Source organism: Hibiscus syriacus, unplaced genomic scaffold (assembly GCF_006381635.1).
Source record: "Hibiscus syriacus cultivar Baekdansim isolate YM2019G1 unplaced genomic scaffold, ASM638163v2 tig00015426_pilon, whole genome shotgun sequence".
In the NCBI taxonomy this organism is placed as follows: Eukaryota; Viridiplantae; Streptophyta; class Magnoliopsida; order Malvales; family Malvaceae; genus Hibiscus; species Hibiscus syriacus.
The window spans coordinates 62,825-86,469 of NW_024062362.1; the positions used below are offsets into that span (position 1 = coordinate 62,825).

Below are 23,645 nucleotides of genomic sequence, written 5' to 3' on the forward strand. Positions count from 1 at the left end.
ATTGTGTAGTGTGATGTGCTATAGTTGTGCTAATTACAAAAGTTTTATGCTGATATAAAGAAAAAAGTGGTTGAGTAGCAAGAAAGTGAAAAAAAATTTCTTAAAGTATCGCTTTAGAAGGAAGTATTGCATGTTGGAATGAATTCGAGAACTATTGAACTTTAATAGATTTTATTAGTTAGCTTTTGTCTCCCGAATTGGACAATACCTATAATGTTTTCATGTGTCATTACTTAGTAATGATCAATCAAATCCATTACATGTTCTTAGTTTGGGAAATGGAGATTCGATTAAAATTGAATTATGAAAAAGAACCAATACAAATTTGGACTAGAGAAATACAAAAACCACGTAACAAAAATTTTTCTCTAGTTAAAGCATTGTGGTCAACGCATAAAGTCCTTAAAATTCGAGGATGAATTTTTCTTAAGGGGGGAGAATTGTAATACCCTAATTTTTATGTAAGTGACTTTATTGAAAAGATTTAAAATGTGAGGATTTATTTGATTAAATGGTAAAAGATGAGAGAATGATTTGGATTAGTGATTTAGACTAAATTGTAGCAAGGGATGGTTTAGAGGGCATTTTGGTCTTTTAAAGAAAAATGAATTTAAAATTATTATTTTATAAGATATTAAAGGTAAGGGAAAAAAGGAAAGTAGATATCAACAAAAGCTCTTTCATCTTCTTCTTCTTTCACGTGATAAGCCTCCTCTGTATATCTCAAAGGTAACCTTCAATTAATCAGTTTTTCTTGTTGATTATGAGTTACTTTTACAACCTTAAGTGGTATAGAAGCTTACAGAAGGATTTAATGAGATTAAATCTATGAATGAAAGAAATAATGGAGATTTTTGGAAATGAGTTTTGAAATGATATGTTAATATATGAGTGTTTATTGATGTTTATTGGTATATTTGACTTGTTAAAGAGATGAATGAGAGATTATAAACATTTGATGAGTTTAAAAACAAGATAGAAATGTGGTGTGGTTCTTCGAATAAAATGATCTTCAGGGATACTAGATGTTTAAAGTATCTAAATGAGGGGAAATTAGTATGTATAAATAATGAAGAGTTTGGTAACATTTTGGGTATTAATTATAACTAAATTTGACCTCATTTTTGTATTAATAGGGTTAAAAACTAGAAAATCTGGGCACGAGTATCGATACTGATAGAACAGTACCGATACTATAGACTAAAATGGGATGAATTAGCTAAGAAGTATTGATATTGATTCAATCAGTATCGATACCGAAAAGGTAGTATCTATACCATGGTAAGGGTATCAATACCAAGCATTATCGGACCTAAAATTACTATCGATACCGGAAGGGGGTATCGGTACCATAGTATAGAAGTATCGGTACCATAGTATAGAAGTATCGGTACCAAGGTAGTAGTATCGATACTATAAAGCTTGGAACGACCAGCTAGGTTAAAATTGTTATAGAAATTGAGATAATGATATTTGGAATATTCTTAAAGTATAAGGTTAAGGAGTATACTAACATTTGTATGTTATGTGTACTTAATGGATACTTGTGTAGATCGGAACCAAGCTCCTGAGTCTAGCAAGAAAAGGGAGAAAGATAAAGATAATGATTAGTCAAAAGTTTCTACACTTTATTAATGGGGATAACCAGGTAAGTATCTTGTTGTAAGTATATAAGAGGAAGAACATTCAAATTTGAATGTTTAAATTTATATATGTTTTATAATATTGATTATGTTATTTCTATATCTATGGAAAGAATATTATGAATACGTTTCAGAGTATGAACTACTCTAGAACGAATGAATAAAAGAATAATGAATATGGGTGCATTATTGGCATGAAAGGATGTCATAGCTGAAATGCATATGGGTGCATTATCAACATAAAAGAATAATGCATATGGGTGCATTATTGTCATGAAAGGATGTCATAGTTGAAATGCATATGGGTGCATTATCAGCATAAAAGAATAATGCATATGGGTGCATTATTCGCATAAAATGATACCATAGCTGAAATGGATATGGGTGCATTATCATGATAAAAGAATAATGAATATGGGTGCATTATTGGCATGAAAAGATGCCATAGCTGAAATGCATATGGGTGCATTATCAACATAAAAGAATAATGCATATGGGTGCATTATTGGCATGAAAGGATGTCATAGCTGAAATGCATATGGATGCATTATCAGCATAAGAGAATAATGATTATGGGTGCATTATTGGCATGAAAGGATGCCATAACTAAAAATGCATAAAGGGTGCCTTAATGCATGAAATGATGTAATAAATGAAATTAACGAGTAATTACTAAAGAAAAATGAAAAGAAATGTATGTTGGACATACTATGGATTTTGATGATAAGAATTATGAAAGAAGTTTGGTTCCAAAAATAGGGACTTATCTAATCTTTATGGATGATAGGGATTATTTCAAAAACTAAGAAATTCATAATACGATTATGAATTTTAGTATTAGTAGTGGGTATGAAACTCATCTAAATTATATTAAGGGTTAAGAAATAACGGTATTAACACCATCAATGTAAATTATAGAATCTATAATGAGTTGAGAGAGTTCGTTGGTATTATGAATAATTATTATAGTAGAAACTATTTTAAAATACAATATTTATGGTCTAACTGTGCAATTGGCAGAAAGGTGTCAATTATGCCAGTTAGATAAAAGGTTAAACACTGTTGAGTAAAAGATGAACGATTAAACACTGTTAAATAAAAGAATAATGGACTAGTTGTGTGTTTGACAGAAAAGTGACAAGTATACAATTTAGATGAAAGGATGAATACCTTTAGGTAAAAGAATAAAGGAATTATAATGTACAACAATGCATAACTATTATAAATGGATGATATAAAGGAAAACGTAAACATGACATAATGGGCATGAAAGAATGCCCAAATGAAAATTCAAAACTGTGTATTAATAGTATTTAAGGTGCTGTTATGTTGATTATAAAAGATACATAATCAATTGGTACCTTGGTGAAATACATGTATAGTACTTTCACATTTAATGTACACAGGGTAAATAAAGAATAAAATGGGAAATTATACAGAAGGATAAGTATGATGGACATATTAAGAATAATTTTTTTGATGGTATGAAAGAATTATAGTTTAACTGATGAGGGCTTGACTGGTCCTTATGAATGATGAAATTAAATTATTCATTCAATATTTATAAGATATTGTTGTATAATTGTAATATCCTTTAAGTATTATATCTCACTAATTAAATACTTAACGTGTGTTTCTTTCACACGTAGGTAAAGGCAAAGATTAGTTGGGTAAGAAGTGTAGCAGTAGTAGCAGTTTTCATCAAATGGCGGTTAACTCATCAGTAACATTATGACAATCTTATTCATTTTGAGAACATAGCCAACATGTAATTAAACTCTAGTGGATGTTTTGTAATGTATTTAAGTGATAGTTTTAGTATGTTGCTTTTATAAATATCATATTTTATAGTTGATCAAATTGAAACAAATTTTTATGGGTTTTCAAATGATAAAAGGTTTTTATAAAGTGATGTGACCTATGTATCTCGTATACGGAAAGGTATACGGGATATGGGTGTTATATTTATTGGTATCAGAGTTACAACATTTTCAGCTGAAATTGAATGTATTTTAATGTAAAAAGGATTACATACCATTAAAATTGTCAAAGTTACTGAGATGATGTCAATTAGATGGTGATTGATGTCAATCCTTATTAACTTGAGTATTATTCTTATGTATGTCATAATAGATGTCAGAAACTAAGAATAAAGGTAATAAAGTAGATGATATTGAAAAAAAGGTCAAGATCAATATCGACCCAAGAGAATTCGACATGATTTTAGTATCATGTCGTAAAATGGTAGAAGTTGCTAGGGAACTCCTCCATTTTGTGGAAGGAATGCCCCAATGTCTAATGATGATTCTGTAATTGAGAAATCTATTAAGAAAGTTTGAACGGTTTACAAGAGAAATTGAATCGGATGAGGATTCATATTAGAGTTCTGAATCTAGTGATGATTCCGAGATTTCTTTGGGTAAGCTTAATTAATTGAGAAATATTTAAGTGAAACATTTAATTTAAGTAAGTGGAAATGAGTAAACGGTAAATACATTGACTGCTAAAAGCCTATAGAAAGATGAATTATTAGTGGATCAAGTGATTATGAGTTTGTTTAAGAGTAAATTTCATTACTAGTGTAATTTTTGCATTAACTGCTATGAGGTTATTGCTACAAAGTTGTCAAGTCTTCTTATTGAATAATGTAGATAATTAGACTTTCATAGTCGAGAGGGAAAATGTTTCAATTCCTCAAGAATATTTTAAATGGATATGAAAAGTTACACGGATTTTCTAAAGAAGGAAATAGAAGATTTTAAAATAAAAGTATTCTATTTAACTTAATCTCGAGTGAGATGATAGTTTTAAACCCTAGTGGGTCATAATGCAAGTGTGAGTTGGACAGATAGTAAACATTTGATAAAATTCCAGGGGCTATGTTCTCAATGAACCTAAAGAAATTTTCATTTGATGAGTTAAAGTCATAATGAATATAATTTGTTTGTCTCTAGAGACGATTTTTCCAGAAAGATGCAGAGGTTATGGAAATTATAATTTTTAATGAGAAATAAAATCATAGCTCAAGGTGATATCGATAATGATTGTGAAGAAAATGACGTCAGAAAGATATATAGATAGATATATATATATGATATGATCCGAGTTTGATGACATGTAAATACTTCGAATATAGTTATTTCCATGTTACTCACTTGATTCGAAATTGATTCTCTTGCAATATTTAGGGATGTGCTCACAATGTTCGAAACATTTCACAAACACAACCTCTTATGGAATGCCATCTCTCATTTATGATTTATCTTTTTGAATGATGACCTTTGAATGAATGAACAGACCTCGTTCCATTTCTTTGATTTGAACAACCATTTGTGGGTTATGCATGATCTTTTGTTCATATTCTTCTCAAAATGTCTTCCAACAATGCTCTAAAGTCAAGGCGATGCTATATGACTTAATAAACTTCATGACATAAAGTGTTCGAACATCGTCTTTGTTTCCTCAAATCTCCTGGTGGTTCCTTCTCAAAATCATGTCTTCTTTTGATATCTACAATCACAACTAGATTAGTAGAAAAGAAAAACAGACTTATGAAAATAAAGAAAGCAAACCAAAAAACGTTCATGGATGGTGGTTGATGCTTGATGTTTTTCTTGGAAAACTCCACGGGTCCATCATGTATTTCAGTTAAAGGACTCATCATTTGGACTCCTCCTTTGCTTGAAATGTCATGAACATAGATGAAAGGACTTGTCCTTTTGCTTTTCTTTATTGGATCAACATAATGCTTAAGAAATACACCCCCATTTTCACTCATTGAATCGTCATGTTGGATGGCGAAAACGGTGTCCTTTGAACTCTTTTAAGTAGGTAGATATCATCGACTACCTTATGCCTTGTTTCCTTCCAAATTATAGCCTTTGTAACCCCCTCAGACCGATAAGGGTAACCCGATCTGATCTGGAGTGTCACATTAGGGTCACCAAAGCGACCCACCGTAAAAATAGCGGAAAATTTAAAACTTTTATTAAAACATGTAAATTATAAAATGATTTATCAGTACGAAGAAATAAAATAGATTTTTAGACTCGTATATAAAACAAAATACAATTACATGCCCCCTAATCACATGTACCATTCTCTGCAAGCAACGCCAGAAGAACTCCCTTATTGATATTGATAGTTGCACTGGTACAATTCTTTTAATTTGCAATGTTGAGTAATAGAGTGAGCTTCGGAAAGCTCAGTAATACAGAACTACCAGATGATGCTGAAGAATGTGCAGATACAGAAAAACATATATTTCCTTACTGGTTCAGATATCTACAGATTTTTAGGCTGAGCATGGATCCTACTAATATTTCAGGGGTAACAGACAATGAGCTTTCAGATCATAGAAATATTTTGGATGACTAAGTTCAGGAGATCAGAATAGGTTATCTAGTGTGTTCCCATAAAACCAGTAAAAATATATATAATCTTTTAAAACATATATACATATACCTCCATCCGTCACGTACAAAATGTGTAGGTTCCCCAGAAACATACAACTCCGTCACGTCCAGTAAGGCCCTGAGCACAAAGTCGATGAATCTGCAAGTATTCTTCCTCCAACAATACCCCCCAATAAAACATGTTACGTCCGTAAACGGATATATCAAAAATCAAAACATAATTCAAGTCAAGTATCATATCAGAATCCAGGTCATGTATCAGATTAAAATCCATGTCAATATCATATCAGAATCCAGGTCAAGTATCATAACAGAATTCAAATCGGAAATCAAATAAAATATTCATGTGATTAGGGAACACACCATAGTTTACGAATGTTATTCAGAGGTACTGGATAATCTTAGCAGTCAGAGAAATACGCATATTCAGTATAGAAATAGAATGTCAGAATTTAGAATCACTATTGGAAGAGTTCAATAACTGACGGAATCATCAATTATTCAGAATATGACTTGAGCTGGTAAGGAAGAAATGAAGGTTCAGTACATTTACAGTCTATGTCGATTGATTTCATTATCAAACAACTTCAGATGAATATCTCCCAGAAATAATGCTTATCGACTGGTCAATTCATTGTCCTTACAGGGTATTTACACTTTAATACCACAAATTCTAGTCCACATATAATATTCGGAATCATCGTTGAATTAATCTTCCAAAGTCTTTATTTCATGTTCACGCTTCCACTATATCATGAAATACTGACGTGCTTGATTTGTAGTTCATGATCCATAAGAACATTACATCATGTATGTTTACTAATGTTTCCAGACTCATCCAAATCACTTACTTAATCCTTAGTCCTTGAGGTTACTTAATTCACTGAGTAGTCAAGTTCATTCTAGTTACTTCTGAGTTTTCCAAGGTAATCCAAACATTTTTAAATTTCGGATACATATTGTGTTAGGATTTTCGGAAGCTTGAATCGATAACTGGAACGGTTTGTAAAGAGGGGTCGGAACGGTTTTGTGTTTAGGGAGTAAGGAGATTGAAAGATAGAGAATTGCACAGCGATTTATAGTGGTTCGACTTTCTCAACCAAAGTCTACGTCCACTACCTTAGCTCCTCACCAAGGATTTTCCAACAAATTCACTAATTTGTTCTTTCTTTTGAGAATAAAGAGTAACCTTACAAACTCCCTAGTTTTTCCGGGCTAAACTAGAACCTTTCCCTATCTTTTACACGGGATTAGCTAGAACCTTTCCCCTTTACAAAATGATAAGAAATGTAAACAAGAAAACCTCTCTAAGGTAGGTGTTTACAAGATTGAGCTCACAAGAACAAAATATATACAAGAGAAAGATGAAATAAGAATGAAAAACTCTTCTCTTGTGTTTGATTGCTTGGATAGTTGTTCTCTTACTTCTTCAAGTGTCATTAGCTTGTATTTATAGATTGGAATGTGTTTGAAGTCATATCTAGCCGTTGGGGATGTTTTGGAGCCGTTTGGGAATGATTTTTCTGTAAAAATAGGCTGTCCAGAATGGGGGGAATCGGTACCCCTTCATAGGGAATCGATACCCCTTCATAATATTCAAATATTATGACCGTTGGGATGATGAACAGTGAGGGAATCGGTACCCTCAAGGGGGGAATCGGTTCCCTTTGAGTAATCTGTTATTTCTCGGAGCCAAACCATGCAGGGGGAATCTGTTCCCGGGGAATCGATACCCCCTAGGGGGAATTTGTACCCCTGGACAATATGATTTTTCTTGAAACCCTTTAAAAAAAGAATATTTTTGGCTCGATTAAGGCTCGAAATACTTTGTAAAATTGTTTTAAAATAGTTTAAGTATAAAACACAATTTTACACTTTAGTAAGGATTAAAATGAACTTTGAAAGACTTGGAGTAATATTTTGATATTCGAATAATTACATCGAATATACTTAGAAAGTCTTTTGTAAAATCTTAAAATTCATTTAACTTAATTTGTTATATTGAAACATCAAAATGTTTTCAACAATCTCCCCCTTTTTGATATAACAAAACATTTGAGTAATTTTAAGATTTTGAAATAAAGTTTGAAATTACTCCCTCTTACTTTAACACTTCTCCCCTTTAACACCTTAACACTTCTCCCCCTTTTTGTTAAATCAAAAAGACTCTAATCTTTGAAGTTCAAAATAACTTTGGAGAGTAAGTAGTAAATTTGACATTTTAAAAATCATTTGAAAAAATCAAAGCTCCCCCTCAATAAATGCATTCCAAATAAAATTTAGCTTTAAGAACAAGACACTTAAACAAAATTGAATTTCAACAAAGAATAACAAACATGTTAGTAGCACATGAAATTCAATATATCCAAGACTAAAATACTTTATGCAATACCAATTGTTGAAATTTGATATCAATATCAATTGTTAAAATTAAGTGCATATGCATAAAGTTTTCCAAAAATGTTATGCATTTGAAAATTTTGATATCAATTGTTAGAGAGATATCATTTTCATTTAAACCACATGCATAAACATTCAAATTTAGGTCAAAAATTTTATAATTTGTAAAATCAAAGTATTTGAAAAATTGATATCAATTGTTAGAGAGATATCAATTGCATTAAAACCAATTTTGACCAAAATTTTATTATGATGAACTATAATTTCTTAAAAATTAATATAACTTTAAAATGTTCACCATAATCATCTTTTCAACATACATGAGATTAAAACAATGATGCATAATCATTTAAAAACAAAACTCATGCATGCTTAAAATCAAATGAGCAACCAAATAACCAAAATTAAAAGCATTAAGCTTAGAGGTTACCCATTCCTTTTTCATGTGTGGCTAGAGCATCTTGAATATCATCACTCTCATCACCATTGCTCCCACACACCTACAAGAGACATTTAAGTAGATTTTGGTATCCAAATTGCTTTGGATCCTTGGACGTTAGTTTCAATGCCCCTTGTTCCTTTCGGAACCCATACTTGCCTAATTTTAAAACGTTTTCCTTTCTTCAAAGGACAAGTATGTTCCAAATGACCATGATAATGACAATGTGAGCATATTGTCATTATTGAACTAAATGAATTATTTAAAATGATTTCTTTTTCTTTTGTTAAGCATTCAAGCTTAACTTTTAAATCAAAATTTTGTTTTTCAAAACTATCAATTTTTATTTTTGAAAGCTCTAAATCCTTTTTCAAAATTTCATTTTGGCTTTCAAAATCTATTTTTGTTTTCAAAAGAAAATCGTTTTTAATTTTAAATTTTGAAATCATTTTCTTATATTTGGAGTTCATGGTCTCAAACTCCGAATATAACCTATTAAAAGCATCTTGTAACTCGTCAAACGTATATGAATTAAATTCATTTGAGTTAGAAGATACCTCGGGCTCTTCATAAGCCATTAGAGACACCACCTTTGTTGATTCTTCTTTCTTGTTTCCATGGATTTCCTCGAGCTTATTCCAAAGCTCCTTGGCACTTGAACATGAAGAAACCCCTTCATAGATTTCAGGACTAAATGCATAAAACAACATGTTTATGGCCTTGGCATTAAGTTGAGCTTTCTTCCGTTCCTTGTCACTCCGCTTCTTCTCCTTCTTCTTTGGAGAAGAGTAGCCATTCTCGATTATCTCCCATACATCAAGATCATTGGATTGGATGAATACCTTCATTAATTTCTTCCAATGATGATAGTTGACTCCATTGAAGTATGGAGGTTTTTTGGTTGGTAGGGAGTCTTCCATGTGGAACGAGCCCGAGGTGGAAGCCATCTTCTCAGTTGTGTAGGGAATTGGTAGAGCTTCTTCTAGGATCGTCTCAAGGTGGTTAAACCTTCTTAACAAGTTAGGCTCTGATGCCAATTGTTAGGATTTTCGGAAGCTTGAATCGACAACCGGAACGGTTTGCAAAGAGGGGTCGGAACGGTTTTGTGTTTAGGGAGTAAGGAGATTGAAAGATAGAGAATTGCATAGCGATTTATAGTGGTTCGAATTTCTCAACCAAAGTCTACGTCCACTACCTTAGCTCCTCACCAAGGATTTTCCAACAAATTCACTAATTTGTTCTTTCTTTTGAGGATAAAGAGTAACCTTACAAACTCCCTAGTTTTTCCGGGCTAAACTAGAACATTTCCCTAGCTTTTACACGGGATTAGCTAGAACCTTTCCCCTTTACAAAATGATAAGAAATGTAAACAAGAAAACCTCTCTAAGGTAGGTGTTTACAAGATTGAGCTCACAAGAACAAAATATATACAAGAGAAAGATGAAATAAGAATGAAAAACTCTTCTCTTGTGTTTGATTGCTTGGATAGTTGTTCTCTTACTTCTTCAAGTGTCCTTAACTTGTATTTATAGTTTGAATGTGTTTGAAGTCATATCTAGCCGTTGGGGATGTTTTGGAGCCGTTTGGGAATGATTTTTCTGCAAAAATAGGCTGCCCAGAATGGGGGGAATCGGTACCCCTTCAAAAGGAATCGATACCCCTTCATAATATTCAAATATTATGACCGTTGGGTTGAAGAACAATGAGGGAATCGGTATCCTCAAAGGGAAAATCGGTTCCCTTCGAGTAATCTGTTATTTCTCGGAGCCAAACCATGTAGGGGGAATATGTACCCCCTATGGGGGAATCTATTCCCGGGGAATCGATACCCCCTGGGGGGGAATCTGTACCCCCTGGACAATCTGATTTTTCTTGAAACCCTTTAAAAAAAGAATATTTTTGGCTCGATTAAGGCTCGAAATACTTTGTAAAATTTTTTTAAAATAGTTTAAGTATAAAACACAATTTTACACTTTAGTAAGGATTAAAATGAACTTTGAAAGACTTGGAGTAATATTTTGATATTCGAATAATTACATCGAATATACTTAGAAAGTCTTTTGTAAAATCTTAAAATTCATTTAACTTAATTTGTTATATCGAAACATCAAAATGTTTTCAACATATTATACTTCCGTTCAATTCAAATTGGTCTCTGTGATTGATTTGTCTAATGAATATCCATTTCTTAGTACCGAATGCGACCTAAAGTTGAGCTGAGCTGAGTACTTCCAAAATTATCATCGAACCAAACTTGAAAAGACGAACATACATTCAAATGATGCCTATGTCGTTCAAGTACTGACATATCATTAGCGTTGGTCAACTCACTTAATCTGAAGTCCATAACTTTTAAGGGTAGTTCAACACCCATGTTTATTTGGATTCCTTAATTAATCCAAAACATTTACTTAGTCTAGACCATAAGGGCATTTTGGGTATTTTGGTGCTCAATGTTTTTCCATTCATTTCAAAGCTCGAGGATATCCATTTATTCTTGGGCTTGGTGATATTCTTCAGTTATTTCCATTACAGGGTATTTTGATCATTTTATTGATCCAACGTATTTCAATCTTTTCCTTCCTCCTGATCTTATTATTTAATTCAAACGTATAATCTTTTCCAGTCCTTACGAACAATTTTGACAAAAGAGCACCCTCTAAAATTTATTCTTAACTCGTAGATTTTCAAGTCAATTGCCTTCTCAGTAGTTACTAACAGGTTATCTGGAATTTTTCTGTACAAAGACAGGATCTTAACAATTAAATCCATAATTTATCGAGTTAAGTACGAATTCTCAAAGTACTTTCTCATTCAGGGTCAACTCAGACTATTTTTACCTCTCAATGGCATTTTCGTAATTTCTTATCCATATAATTTTGGTATTAACTCTTAACGATCATACTTATAATTTAGAGATCCTATGGTTAATTGCTTTCCTGAACATTCTCTTATCTTGAAATGATTCCTTAACAGACTTCTAGTATCTTGCACAAACCCTCTTGGGTTTAAAAATCGGTTATCCAAATTTTCCAAGCAAAACTAGCATTTCTTATGCACATCTAAAAATTTATCATATCAATATGTCTTCTTAGAGTTATTAATCAACTTCCAGGGATAATTCTTGTCATTTTACAACATAGGGACATTTTCATAATTTTACCTAATCAAAATATTCTCATAAGTTATCATCTAAGTACCTTTAATGAGATAAATTATAATTTACATATCCTTGGCTGATTCATTTATCACTTAATTCCAGAACTTGTAATTTAATTCCAACCGTCCTTCAATTTCTTATAATAGTCATCTGAGCCATATTTAGTTACCTACTTTCTACCGCATTCATATCGAGTGTAGAACTTCATTAATTACACATATGAGACCAAACATTTCCATTCTTGCATTTATCAATATCAACATGTTCTATAAAGCATAAAGAGGTAGTAATGTATTACCTCAATTTTCATGCCATACTGATCGACCATTAAATTCCATTCAAATGCCCTTAATCTTGAAATCGTCTTCCAATAATTCCTCAGATACATAACAATAAACATGTCATCAAAAATGGGGCTTAATTCCAAAAAATAAATCGAATCGGGTGATTAATCAGTGGAAACCAACTTATCGGGTTCAAATTTGGCGAAACAGACCCTAAAAATAGATTAAAGACATCGAAAAATGTAAGAATAGGTATACCCGGTTAAAGTCAAAGGTCGTTCAAAGCCCGGTCAATGCCGGTTAAAGTTCTGGTCAACAGTGGTCAACGCCGGTCAACGATCAACGTCAACAGTCGACCGTTTACACAAATGTCATCCTAACAGAAATTAATTACAAATTTAACCACCTTCAAAAAATATTTACAAAACTAACACCCGAATTTTCCACAAATATCACTCTAACATAAATTAATTACAAAATTAGCACCCCCTACGCGCAGTGGCGGCGCATGCGGTGCGTGAACAGTGATACGGTGTTGAAAAACTCCTAAAAATTATTTAAAGGCATTTTGAGACACTTACCAAGCTCGGTTTATAATTTTGAACGGCGGAGATCTCGATTCTGAAACGTTGGAAACTTTGATGGTCTCACCCCTCCACGCGTCGGCGGCGACGGAGAAACAGAGAACACCGGTGGACTCGGAACGATGTAAGGAACACGATGGTGCGAGAGGTGTCGAAAATGGATGGTCGGATCGTCGTGAATCGACGAAAAACCAACGGAAATCGAGTTAAAATCGATGATACTTCGAACTGAAATTAACGACGAACGATGATGATTCACGAAGAAAGGTTTTAGGGGTTTTATTCATCGGTCGGCAACAAACACGATGGTTGTTTCGGTTCGTCGATCGGAGGTCGGACGGTGAGTAGATCGGAGTTGAAAAGAGGGTCAAAGCGGAGGGAAATTGGGAATATTTTTCTGTAGAAAACATATAATGGGGTTTATAATTCATCCCAAAAGAAAAATGGTCAATCATGAGTTTAGTCACTGAATTTCTTGCACAATATAAAACAGTCTGCCAACTTTGAAATTTTTCAATTTAATCCTTAATTTTCCTCCCAAAATACCAATTAAATCCACCACTTTATAATTCTTAAAATTTAGCCCATAAATTGGGGTGTGACAGCCCTTGAGTAGATAGTCAATGCTCATTTGATACTTTTTATTAGTCGAGTTTGATCCATCAATCAACTCCAAAATGTCAAAGGAACTTGCCACCATAGTTTGATAGAATAAAACCATGTACACCAATCAATTTGCTGCAAAATAAATCAATGTTAGAAAACGAGAAACTTATATCGAAGTGTATGGAAATATCAAACCATGAAGGATGTTTGACAATCATAATTGGTGGTTGATGCTTGAATTTCATTGGATTCATCTTTGAATCATAGAAAAAATTTGGGTGTCAGTTAGTTATCCTCATGATTGGTAATGATTTTGGAATGTCCCTTAAAGCCTTTTCAACATCATGTATTGATGAAATATCAAGAATAGGAAGAAAAGAAAGGTTAGTGGAAGATGAAATTTCTCTCTTTTTCTCCTCCACATTCTTTTTTTCTCACTCTCATTCTCTTTTTGAATCACTTTTTCCCTCGCAAAGATGTTGATTTTATTTTCCTCCTCTTTACCTTTTTCAAAACTCTCTATCAATATTTCTTCAATGTCATTTTCACTTATGTTCCCTCTTTTCATATCGCTTTCTAATTTTTTTTCTCTCTCATGCTCATTTTCTTCCTGATCCGTCTCGACTTCTCCATCAACTCGAAGAAACATGGCGTTATGATTCGAACATTGGCTTGCAACATGTCCTTGCCCCAAACACTTGAAACACTGGATGTCATGGGAATGGTTTGAAATTGTCCGGGCATTGCCTTTACTGGTTTCGATAATGGCTTTGCGAATTATCAGGGTATTTCAAGTGTTGGTTTCAGCAATGGCTTTGTAAATGGCTAGGGCATTGCCTTCGGATTCTTCTTCAGGTGTAAAATAATTTCCACCTTTGCTTGCACTAAGAATGATTTCAATATCAGTGGTGCAAAGTAAAGGAAGTTTGATCTTACGTCTCATTTCTCAGAGCTACGTCGGTTGTAACTTTGCTCCCATCTTCTCTTGGTTTACAATTAGCAACAACTTTAGAAATGCATGTAGGCTTTGTAGCTTTCTGATTAGGACATTGACTAGTTGCGTGTCCTTTTCCCAAGCAATGATAGCATCTAAAATATAGATGTATGTTACATTTGGTTGGAGTAGTCTTCTCTTTTGACATGTACTTCCTTAATTGAGAAACTACATCATCACTTCTTGGAATTCAACTCGATTCAGAGATTGAACCCGAATAATGCTTCACAACATTTTTTTCTTGAAACGATTCTCATTTCTTCCCTCCATAATCTTCTCAACTTATGAACCATTTCTTTCGTTTGCAAATTTGGTACACCTCCATTATTTTGGATGTCACATTTTCCTGAAAATTTTGTTAGAAAATGTTTTTATGACACATTTTTTCTACTTATTTTATGATAAGACATTTCAGATATGACTTTTATAAACAAATAATATATTTAAGATGTCCTAAAAATTAAATATTAATTTATGAAATTAAATGAGGAGACAGAGATCAAAATATAACCAATTTCATCAAAAGTTAAAAAGTTGGCAAACAAGAGCCAATTTTGAAAAAAAAATTATTCAAAATTAGATAATATATTTGAAATATATTCAAACGAGACCTATTTTTTAAAATAATATTAAAAATTGGAATTAATTGTTTGATTTTTAATTAAAAAATAAATAGTTTAGTTGACAAATTTTAACATACTCAAACCATATTTTTTTATAGCCTTGCACATGTAAAGTAAACGAAAGTCTAACCTCAAGGCTCAAAATTATGTATTTCATTTTTTTCAAAGTTAATCTTCAAAATAGTTTAATAAAATTTCAAAAAAAAATCAGACTCACACCCCGAGTAAGCTTTGTATGTTTGACACCTCGTGTAGTTTTATATAGCTTCAATGATGATTTCTTACCATTTTTATTTGAAATAAATATAAATATCGTGTACGTTCAAGTGCAATGCACACATCCGAAACGAATAAGTCAAAATACTTAAAATGTTTACCACGTACGTGTTGTTTCTCTTTCTTTTAAGGTATATTTTTCTTTTAAAAATAATATAAATATTTCTTAATAACTTAGAATTAATATGAAATGGATGTATTTATATAAAATGAAAAGATACATAAGTTACGTTCACTTTTTTTTATTATAAGCCAACACTTAAACCGTAGGGGTAGGGTTTTCTGGTACAGGAGTAAAACATGCAACCAGATTTTGTTTTCCAGTAATGTTTGGTTTAACATTTTTACATTCGGATTTGGCAGGTCCATCCGGTCCACTAAACGTAATGTCAATGTCGGCGAGTTCTACATTTTCACAAGGAAAAGTACCACTGCAAACGAGTTTGACAACTTCTGGAAGCGCAGCCGTACCATGAATGTTCTTGAAGCTGATATTGCTTATTTTAACATTTGATTCTTCCTGCAAGATGAATCTATTAGTTAGATGATTGATTAACTATTTTAATTGTATTGGGTATTTGATAAGTATGTACATACATTCATTTTGTATTTATTCCATGGGCAGTATTTCTGGTCAATTAGGACGGGGCAACTAACATTCGTTACGGTGATATCCTCGAAATGAATATCCGATGCAGTGCCAGGAAATTGACCTGCCCAAGTCTTGATTATAACACCATTCGAAGTATTAGTCAGGGTGCAGTTGGATACTTTAATTCCTTCAACTGGTTCTTCATTTGCGAACTTTCCAAGACTACCAATATTGATACCATGTCCGGGTCCACAAGTTACTCCTGTGATGTCCAGATTTTTGGAACCATCCCCAATTGAAATACAATCATCACCAGTTTTGATATTTGTGTTTATAATTTTAACCCCATCTGATCTTCCGATGTGAATCCCATCCGTATTTGGACTATCTTTAGGTGCAGATACAGTAACACGTTCGAGAGTAATGCTTTTACATCCCAAAAGATTTGCATGGAACTGTTTGCTATCTCTAATAGTTATATCTTGTATCATTGCATTGGTCAAAAAATCAAGCCTGATATTCTATTTAATTTCAGAGTTAAAAGAGTCCAGAGAAAAAAATGTGTATTAGTTATAACTATTAAAAATAATATCTAATTCTTACGAAATGTAAGAAACCTTACGATGGGGAGGTTACTACAGAAGTCGTGTTTTTCGCAACCTTCTCTCTTATAAGCAGCGGTCCCTTGTCCATCAAAAGCTCCTCCACCAAACAATTTAAAGTTCTCAACATGAAGAAAGCTAACCCATTTAGGCTCCTTGAAAGCTATAGGATCAGCTGGTGCTTTTATATTGCCCTGAACTTGAAGCTCAATTGGAGCCTTTCAAGGAACTTCCAGGGTTGCTTGAGTTAATAAATATGTCCCTTCAGGAATCACAATTGTTGTTGGAGTTGGTGAAGCACAAGCTTCTTTCCAAGCATCCAACAATGGCTAAAACAAAATAGATTAATAAAGAAGTTATACATGTTTTTCACTGTTAGAGTATTAAAGTGAGCTATAATTTTGCTTACCTTACTCAAATCTGTATTCAAGTCAGCCTTTGCACCAAACTTAGCTACGACATCAAGTGCACCTGCTTGAGCTTCCATGGCTGCAATGAATAAATTTAATATTATAGACATTGTACAAACAACATTAAAATTTATTGCCATCTCTTTTATTTTGTATTCACTTGAAGTTTGAATGGTTTTTCCTTTTGTTTAGTCTCAAATATATAGAGATGGTTGGGAAAATTACAACCAACCAAAATTTTCAATCAAACATTTTTCTAATTTAACCGACTTGTGTAAATTATATGGCTAGACTTTACTTTATATGAGTAGCTTGTGTTTTCTTATACATATGGCATGGCTATATAAATATTTGGTTAGTTTGTTTGCAAACTTCAATCATGTAAATTAAACAAAAGTATTTTATCAATATTACTTAAAAAAAAAGGTGTTCTAGAACTAAATCGGGACATGATCCAATATAACCGTAAACATGTATAATGTTTAGCTCCTAAAAAACTTTACTTAATATTTTCTTGATAAAATTGTTTGTTCATATAGTTAATTTTTAGTTCTGAAGTATATCTCGTACTCCTAAAGGCTTTGAAACTTAATCATCTATAAAGAAAGTGAAAATTACTTCCTTCAAGTGTTTGATTTAAAAGTTTCAATCGACTTAGTGAATGTGTTAAATCAAAATGTTTTAATTTGATTACATAGAATTGACATTACCATAGGTATGGCAAAGTAGAGTTTAATACGTCCAAGTACATATTCCAATTTGAACAATTAACTAATTTCATAAAAGCAAAATTAGGTTGACTAAATTAAAAATGTACGAAGAGTACAGGAACTTACAAGTTACAACATATTGTATGTTTTTCCATAATAAATATATTCTTGATAATTATCCATTTTGAAGGCAATGATGTCATCAAAACTACAAATTTGTTAGAAAAAGTTTTTATGACACATTTTTTCTACTTATTTTATGATAAGACATTTCATATATGACTTTCTTAAACAAATAATATTTTTATAAGATGTCCTAAAAATTAAATATTAATTTATGAAATTAAATGAGGAGACATAGATCAAAATATAACCAATTTCATTAGAAGTAAAAAAGTTGGCAAACAAGAGCCAATTTTGTAAAAATAGATTTTATTCAAAATTAGATAATATATTTTAAATATATTGAAACGAGACCTATTTTTAAAAAATAATATTAAAAATTGGAATTAAATATTTTATATTTAATTAAAAATGAATAGCTTAGTTGACAAATTTTAACATACTCAAACCATTTTTGTTTTATAGCCTTGCATATGTAAAGTAAACAAAAGTCTAACCTCAAGGCTCAAAATTATGTATTTCATTTTTCAACGTTAATCTTCAAAATAGTTTAATGAAGTTTCAAAAAAAATCGGACTCACACCCTGAGTAAGCGTTAGAGTGGTACGCCTTTGAGACTTCAATATTTTATTGGAATTATGAAACGGGTCTAATAAAAAGTTTGAATAAGTAAACTTTGTATGTTTGACACCTCGTGTAGTTTTATATAGCTTTAATGATGATTGCTTAGCGTTTTTACTTGAAATAAAGATAAATATCGTGTTCGTTCAAGTGCAGTGCACACTTCCGAAACGAATAAGTCAAAATACTTAAAATGTTACCACATACGTGTTGTTTCTCTTTCTTTTAACGTATATTGTTCTTTAAAAAAATTAATATAAATATTTCTTAATAACTTAGAAATAATATGAATTGGATGCATTTATAAAATGAAAAGATACATAAGTTACGCTCACATTTTTTTATTGCAAGCCAACACTTAAACCGTAGGGGTAGGGTTTTCTGGTACAGGAGTAGAACATGCAGCCGGATTTTGTTTGCCAGTAATATTTGGTTTAACATTTTTACATTCGGATTTGGCAGGTCCATTCGGTCCATTAAACGTAATGTCAATGTCGGCGAGTTCTACATTTTCACAAGGAAAAGCACCACTGCAAACGAGTTTGACAACTTCTGGAAGCGCAGCCGTACCATGAATGTTCTTGAAGCTGATGTTGCTTAGTTTAACATTTGATTCTTCCTGCAAGATGAATCTATTAGTTAGATGTTTGATTAACTATTTTAATTGTATTGGGTATTTGATAAGTATGTACATACATTCATTTTGCATTTATTCCATGGGCAGTATTTCTGGTCAATTAGGACGGGGCAACTAACATTTTTTACAGTGATATCCTCAAAATGAATATCCGATGCAGTGCCAGGAAATTGACCTGCCCAAGTCTTGATTCTAACACCATTCGAAGTATTAGTCAGGGTGCAGTTGGATACTTTAATTCCTTCAACTGGTTCTTCATTTGCAAACTTTCCAAGACTACCAATACTGATGCCATGTCCGGGTCCACAAGTTACCCCTGTGATGTCCAGATTTTTGGAACCATCCCCAATTGAAATACAATCATCACCAGTTTTGATATTTGTGTTTATAATTTTAACCCCATCTAATCTTCCGATGTGAATCCCATCCGTATTTGGACTATCTTTAGGTGTAGATACAGTAACACGTTCGAGAGTAATGTTTTTGCATCCCAAAAGATTTGCGTGGAACTGTTTGCTATCTCTAATAGTTATATCTTGTATCATTGCATTGGTCAAAAAATCAAGCCTGATATTCTATTTAATTTCGGAGTTAAAAGAGTCACGAGAAAAAAATATGTATTAGTTATAACTATTAAAAATAATATCTAATTCTTACGAATTGTAAGAAACCTTACGATGGGGAGGTTACTACAGAAGTCGTGTTTTTCGAAACCTTCTCTCTTATAAGCAGCGGTCCCTTGTCCATCGAAAGCTCCTCCACCAAACAATTTAAAGTTCTCAACATGAAGAAAGCTAACCCATTTAGGCTCCTTAAAACCTTTAGGATCAGCTGGTGCTTTTATATTGCCCTGAACTTGAAGCTCAATTGGAGCCTTGCAAGGACCTTCAAGGGTTGCTTGGCTTAATAAATACGTCCCTTCAGGAATCACAATTGTTGTTGGAGTTGGTGAAGCACAAGCTTCTTTCCAAGCATCCAACAATGGCTAAAACAAAATAGATTAATAAAGAAGTTTTACTTGTTTTTCACTGTTAGAGTATTAAAGTGCGTTATAATTTTTCTTACCTTGCTCAAATTTGTATTCAAGTCAGCCTTTGCGCCAAACTTAGCTACGACATCAAGTGCACCTGCTTGAGCTTCCATAGCTACAAGGAATAAATTTAATATTATCGACATTGTACAAACAACATTAAAATTTATTGCCATCTCTTTTACTTTGTATTCACTTGAAGGTGGAATGGTTTTTCCTTTTGTTTAGTCTCAAATATATAGAGATGGTTGGGAAAATTACAACCAACCAAAATTTTCAATTAAACATTTTTCTAATTTAAGCGACTTGTGTAAATTATATGGCTAGAATTTACTTTCTATGAGTAGCTTGTGTTTTCTTATACATATGGCATGGCTAGATAAATATTTGGTTAGCTTGTTTGCAAACTTCAATCATGTAAATTAAACAAAAGTATTTTATCAGTATTACTTAAAAATGGTGTTCTAGAATTAAATCGGGACATGATCCAATATAACCGTAAACATGTATAATGTTTAGGTCCTAAAAAACTTTACTTAATATTTTCTTGATAAAAACTGTTTGTTCATATAATTAATTTTTAGTTCTGAAGTATATCTCGTACTCCTAAAGGCTTTGAAACTTAATCATTTATAAAAGAAAGTGAAAATTACTTCCTACAAGTGTTTGATTTAAAATTTTCAATCGACTTAGTGATTGTGTTAAATCAAAATGTTATAATTTGATTACTTGGAATTGACATTACCCTAGGTATGGCGAAGTAGAGTTTAATACATCCAACTACATATTCCAATTTGAACAATTACCTAATTTCATAAAAGCAAAATTAGGTTGACTAAATTAAAAATGTACGAAGAGTACAAGAACTTACAAGTTACAACATATTGTAACATTTTCAATAATAAATATATTCTTGATAATTATCCATTTTGAAAAAGTTTTTATGACGCATTTTTTTCTATTTATTCTATGATAAGATATTTCAGATATGACTTTCATAAACAAATAATACTAGACTAAAATTAATAGGTAGGGTTTGTGATTAAAAAGAAAAAAGGTAAATCACATCTAAGTCCTTGACTTTCCTAGGATTTCAAAATAGGATCCAAACGTTGTTTTTGTTACGATAAGGCCACCAATTGTTTTTTTTTTTTTTTTTGCAATCTAGTCACCAAGTTCAATATAGGGATTTGAATGAAAATCCCCAAATTTTAGGGTTTTTAATTTGGGGGAATTCGGGTTGTTACTCCAATGGGACGAATTTATTTTTTCTGTTATCAGGTTTCATTGGTTTTGAATCGGATAAGGATTGGGTAGTTTAGAGTAGGGGTGTGCATTATCGGATATCGAATATTATCCGATCCGAATTTTCGGATATCCGAAAATTTTGGATATCTAAAGTAATGATCCGTATCCAATCTGAAAAAATCAGATATCTGAAAATTCAAATATCCGAATATCCATATCCGAATCCGATTTTTTTTTTGCAAAAAATTCAAAAAAATAACAGAATAAAAGATAAATTCCTTTGTCGAAAAGGTAAATTCCTTTGTCGAAAAGATAAATTCTTGCGTCCGCAAATCACAATCAATGCCTTTGTCAAAAAGATAAATTCTTGCGTCCGCAAATCACAGGTTTTCTCCAAGCCTTCCTCTCCGTCGCCTTCTCCTTCTCTGATCCGATGGCGCAAAGGACAGTTGATTGGGTGGTGCCTTTGGCAGGGTTTATATGGTAATGAATCTTGATTCCGAAGAGCTTCTTGTTGTCAAAGAGGTTTCTTTTCTTTTTTATATTTTTTTTTGGTGGATTTTGGATTTTTTTTGTGCTTGTTTGATGGGTTGTAGTTTAATTGTAGCTCAAAATAAAAACTCTAAAATGAGTTTGCAGTAGGTTTTCAAGTTATGGTTCTTTCTTTTGAATTTTTTGTTGGTTTCATTGATTTTGGTTTTTTTAAGTGGGTTTGATCTCAAGTTAGTGAAATGAATTTGATCTCATGTGTTGGCTTTTGTTGTTTCAGGTGTTAATTGCAGCAAACAGTGCTTCGAAGGAAAAAAAACACAGGTTTGATCATTGAACAATTGCTCTTTTTCATTTTCTCTGAATATGAAAGTTTCTATTTGCTTCCGATGAAATGCCTATCTAGGTGTATATGATGAATGGAATTTTCCATTTATTATTATTGGTATTAATCTATCATCTCGTTGTTAATTTAGTGAGTACATGATCAACTTGGATTTGCATAATGTTATGTGAGTAGGCTCATATTTATAAATGGCTGAACAAGGTTTGAAACCTACTATTGTCTAATATAGCCCAAACAGCTCTGGGCTAATAATATAGTCCAAATTTTTTCGGGTTTTCTAATAATCCGAAATTGGATTTTGATCGATCCAAACTATACAAAAATTGAAAAACGGATCAGATATCTGAAATTTCGGATCGAATCAGTCGGATCGAGTTTTTTTTGCACACCCCTAGTTTAGAGGGGCGCTATCTATGGGCCCTTCTCGGTGAAATCAGTTTCTTCATTGTTACCTCCCATTGTCAACTCGAGTTTCAGTTGGAAAAAGATGGTCTGGCTTGGTTAGCCCCTCCAAGTGTGGAAGCGTTTGTGCGGCGGGTGCTCCTTCGTAGAGTCCCGATGAAAGCCGAGCGTGTGAAAAGGGGCGTTTCGAGTATTTCTAAGCCCATTTTGCTTAAAGTTCTCAGAAACGATTGAACATTTATTCTTCTCGTGTGGTTTCTTATGGCAGGTATGGTCATATATTTCTTTGCTTTCTGGAATATTTCCATTGCTTCGCCTAATGATACGGTTAACGTCTTTTCCCTTTGGAGTGAGGCTCGGCCTTAGGGAAAACAGTATGCGGTTTGAAAATATATTCCCTTTGTTGTAATATGGACTCTCTGGCTTTTCAGAAATGATATAATCTGTAAAGGGAAGTCGATCGGCACAGCACAACTGATCTTTCTAGTTAAATATCAAATTGTTGGTGGTGTTTAGGTAAATTCCCGAAATCTTTATTATCCTTTAATAACTTTATAGCTGATCTTGTGAGGGCTGAATCCACCTTCGAATCCTCGTCTTCACCTGTCCTCGGAACTTTAATAGGGATGTGCTGTTCATCTCTGATATGTATCGACAGGCTGGTTAGTGATTCATCATGCTTCAAAAGCTATCAATATGGGGGTCGATTCCCTCGCTAAGAAGGGGATTGTGTGAATGAATAGCGAAATGGTCGATCTGCATTTTCCGAGCTTGGTTTGATAAGTGTTGGGTGCATTGGAATTGATATCTACCTTCTCACTTTTCTTCTCTCTGGTTCTATTGTATGATTTCGCTACCTTGGAGAATTCATTATCTATTTCCTTGCTGATAGGTTCCATTGCAGTGGGCGAGCCTAGTCGATGGGTTTAGCCTAGTAGGCGAGCCTAGGAGTTGGGTTTAGCCTAGATGTAATCTTGCATTGTTTTTTGGTGTTTATTTGGTATAGGAGAC

At 32.6% G+C, this 23,645-nt stretch overlaps 2 protein-coding genes across 3 annotated transcripts; both read right to left on the minus strand.

Moving 5' to 3' along the window:
- Positions 1-20,325, minus strand: LOC120207835 (polygalacturonase-like). Of its 2 annotated transcripts, XM_039207256.1 has the most exons (6): positions 20,185-20,325; positions 19,796-20,104; positions 19,179-19,694; positions 18,841-19,101; positions 2,582-2,589; positions 1-5 (listed from the first exon to the last, which is right to left on the minus strand). In XM_039207256.1, the coding sequence occupies exons 1-4, from the start codon at positions 20,323-20,325 to the stop codon at positions 18,841-18,843; spliced, it is 1,227 nt and encodes a 408-aa protein (XP_039063187.1). In that variant the 3' UTR covers positions 1-5; positions 2,582-2,589. The 2 variants fall into 2 exon arrangements, with proteins under 2 accessions (XP_039063187.1, XP_039063186.1); XM_039207255.1 differs by lacking the exons at positions 1-5; positions 2,582-2,589 and having other exon boundaries at positions 18,671-19,101.
- Positions 15,684-17,196, minus strand: LOC120207878 (polygalacturonase-like). The gene is made up of 4 exons (XM_039207292.1): positions 17,028-17,196; positions 16,639-16,947; positions 16,022-16,537; positions 15,684-15,944 (listed from the first exon to the last, which is right to left on the minus strand). Exons 3-4 carry the CDS (start codon positions 16,505-16,507, stop codon positions 15,684-15,686), a joined length of 747 nt encoding a protein of 248 aa, XP_039063223.1. The 5' UTR covers positions 16,508-16,537; positions 16,639-16,947; positions 17,028-17,196.
- Positions 20,326-23,645: the final 3,320 nt, after the last annotated feature.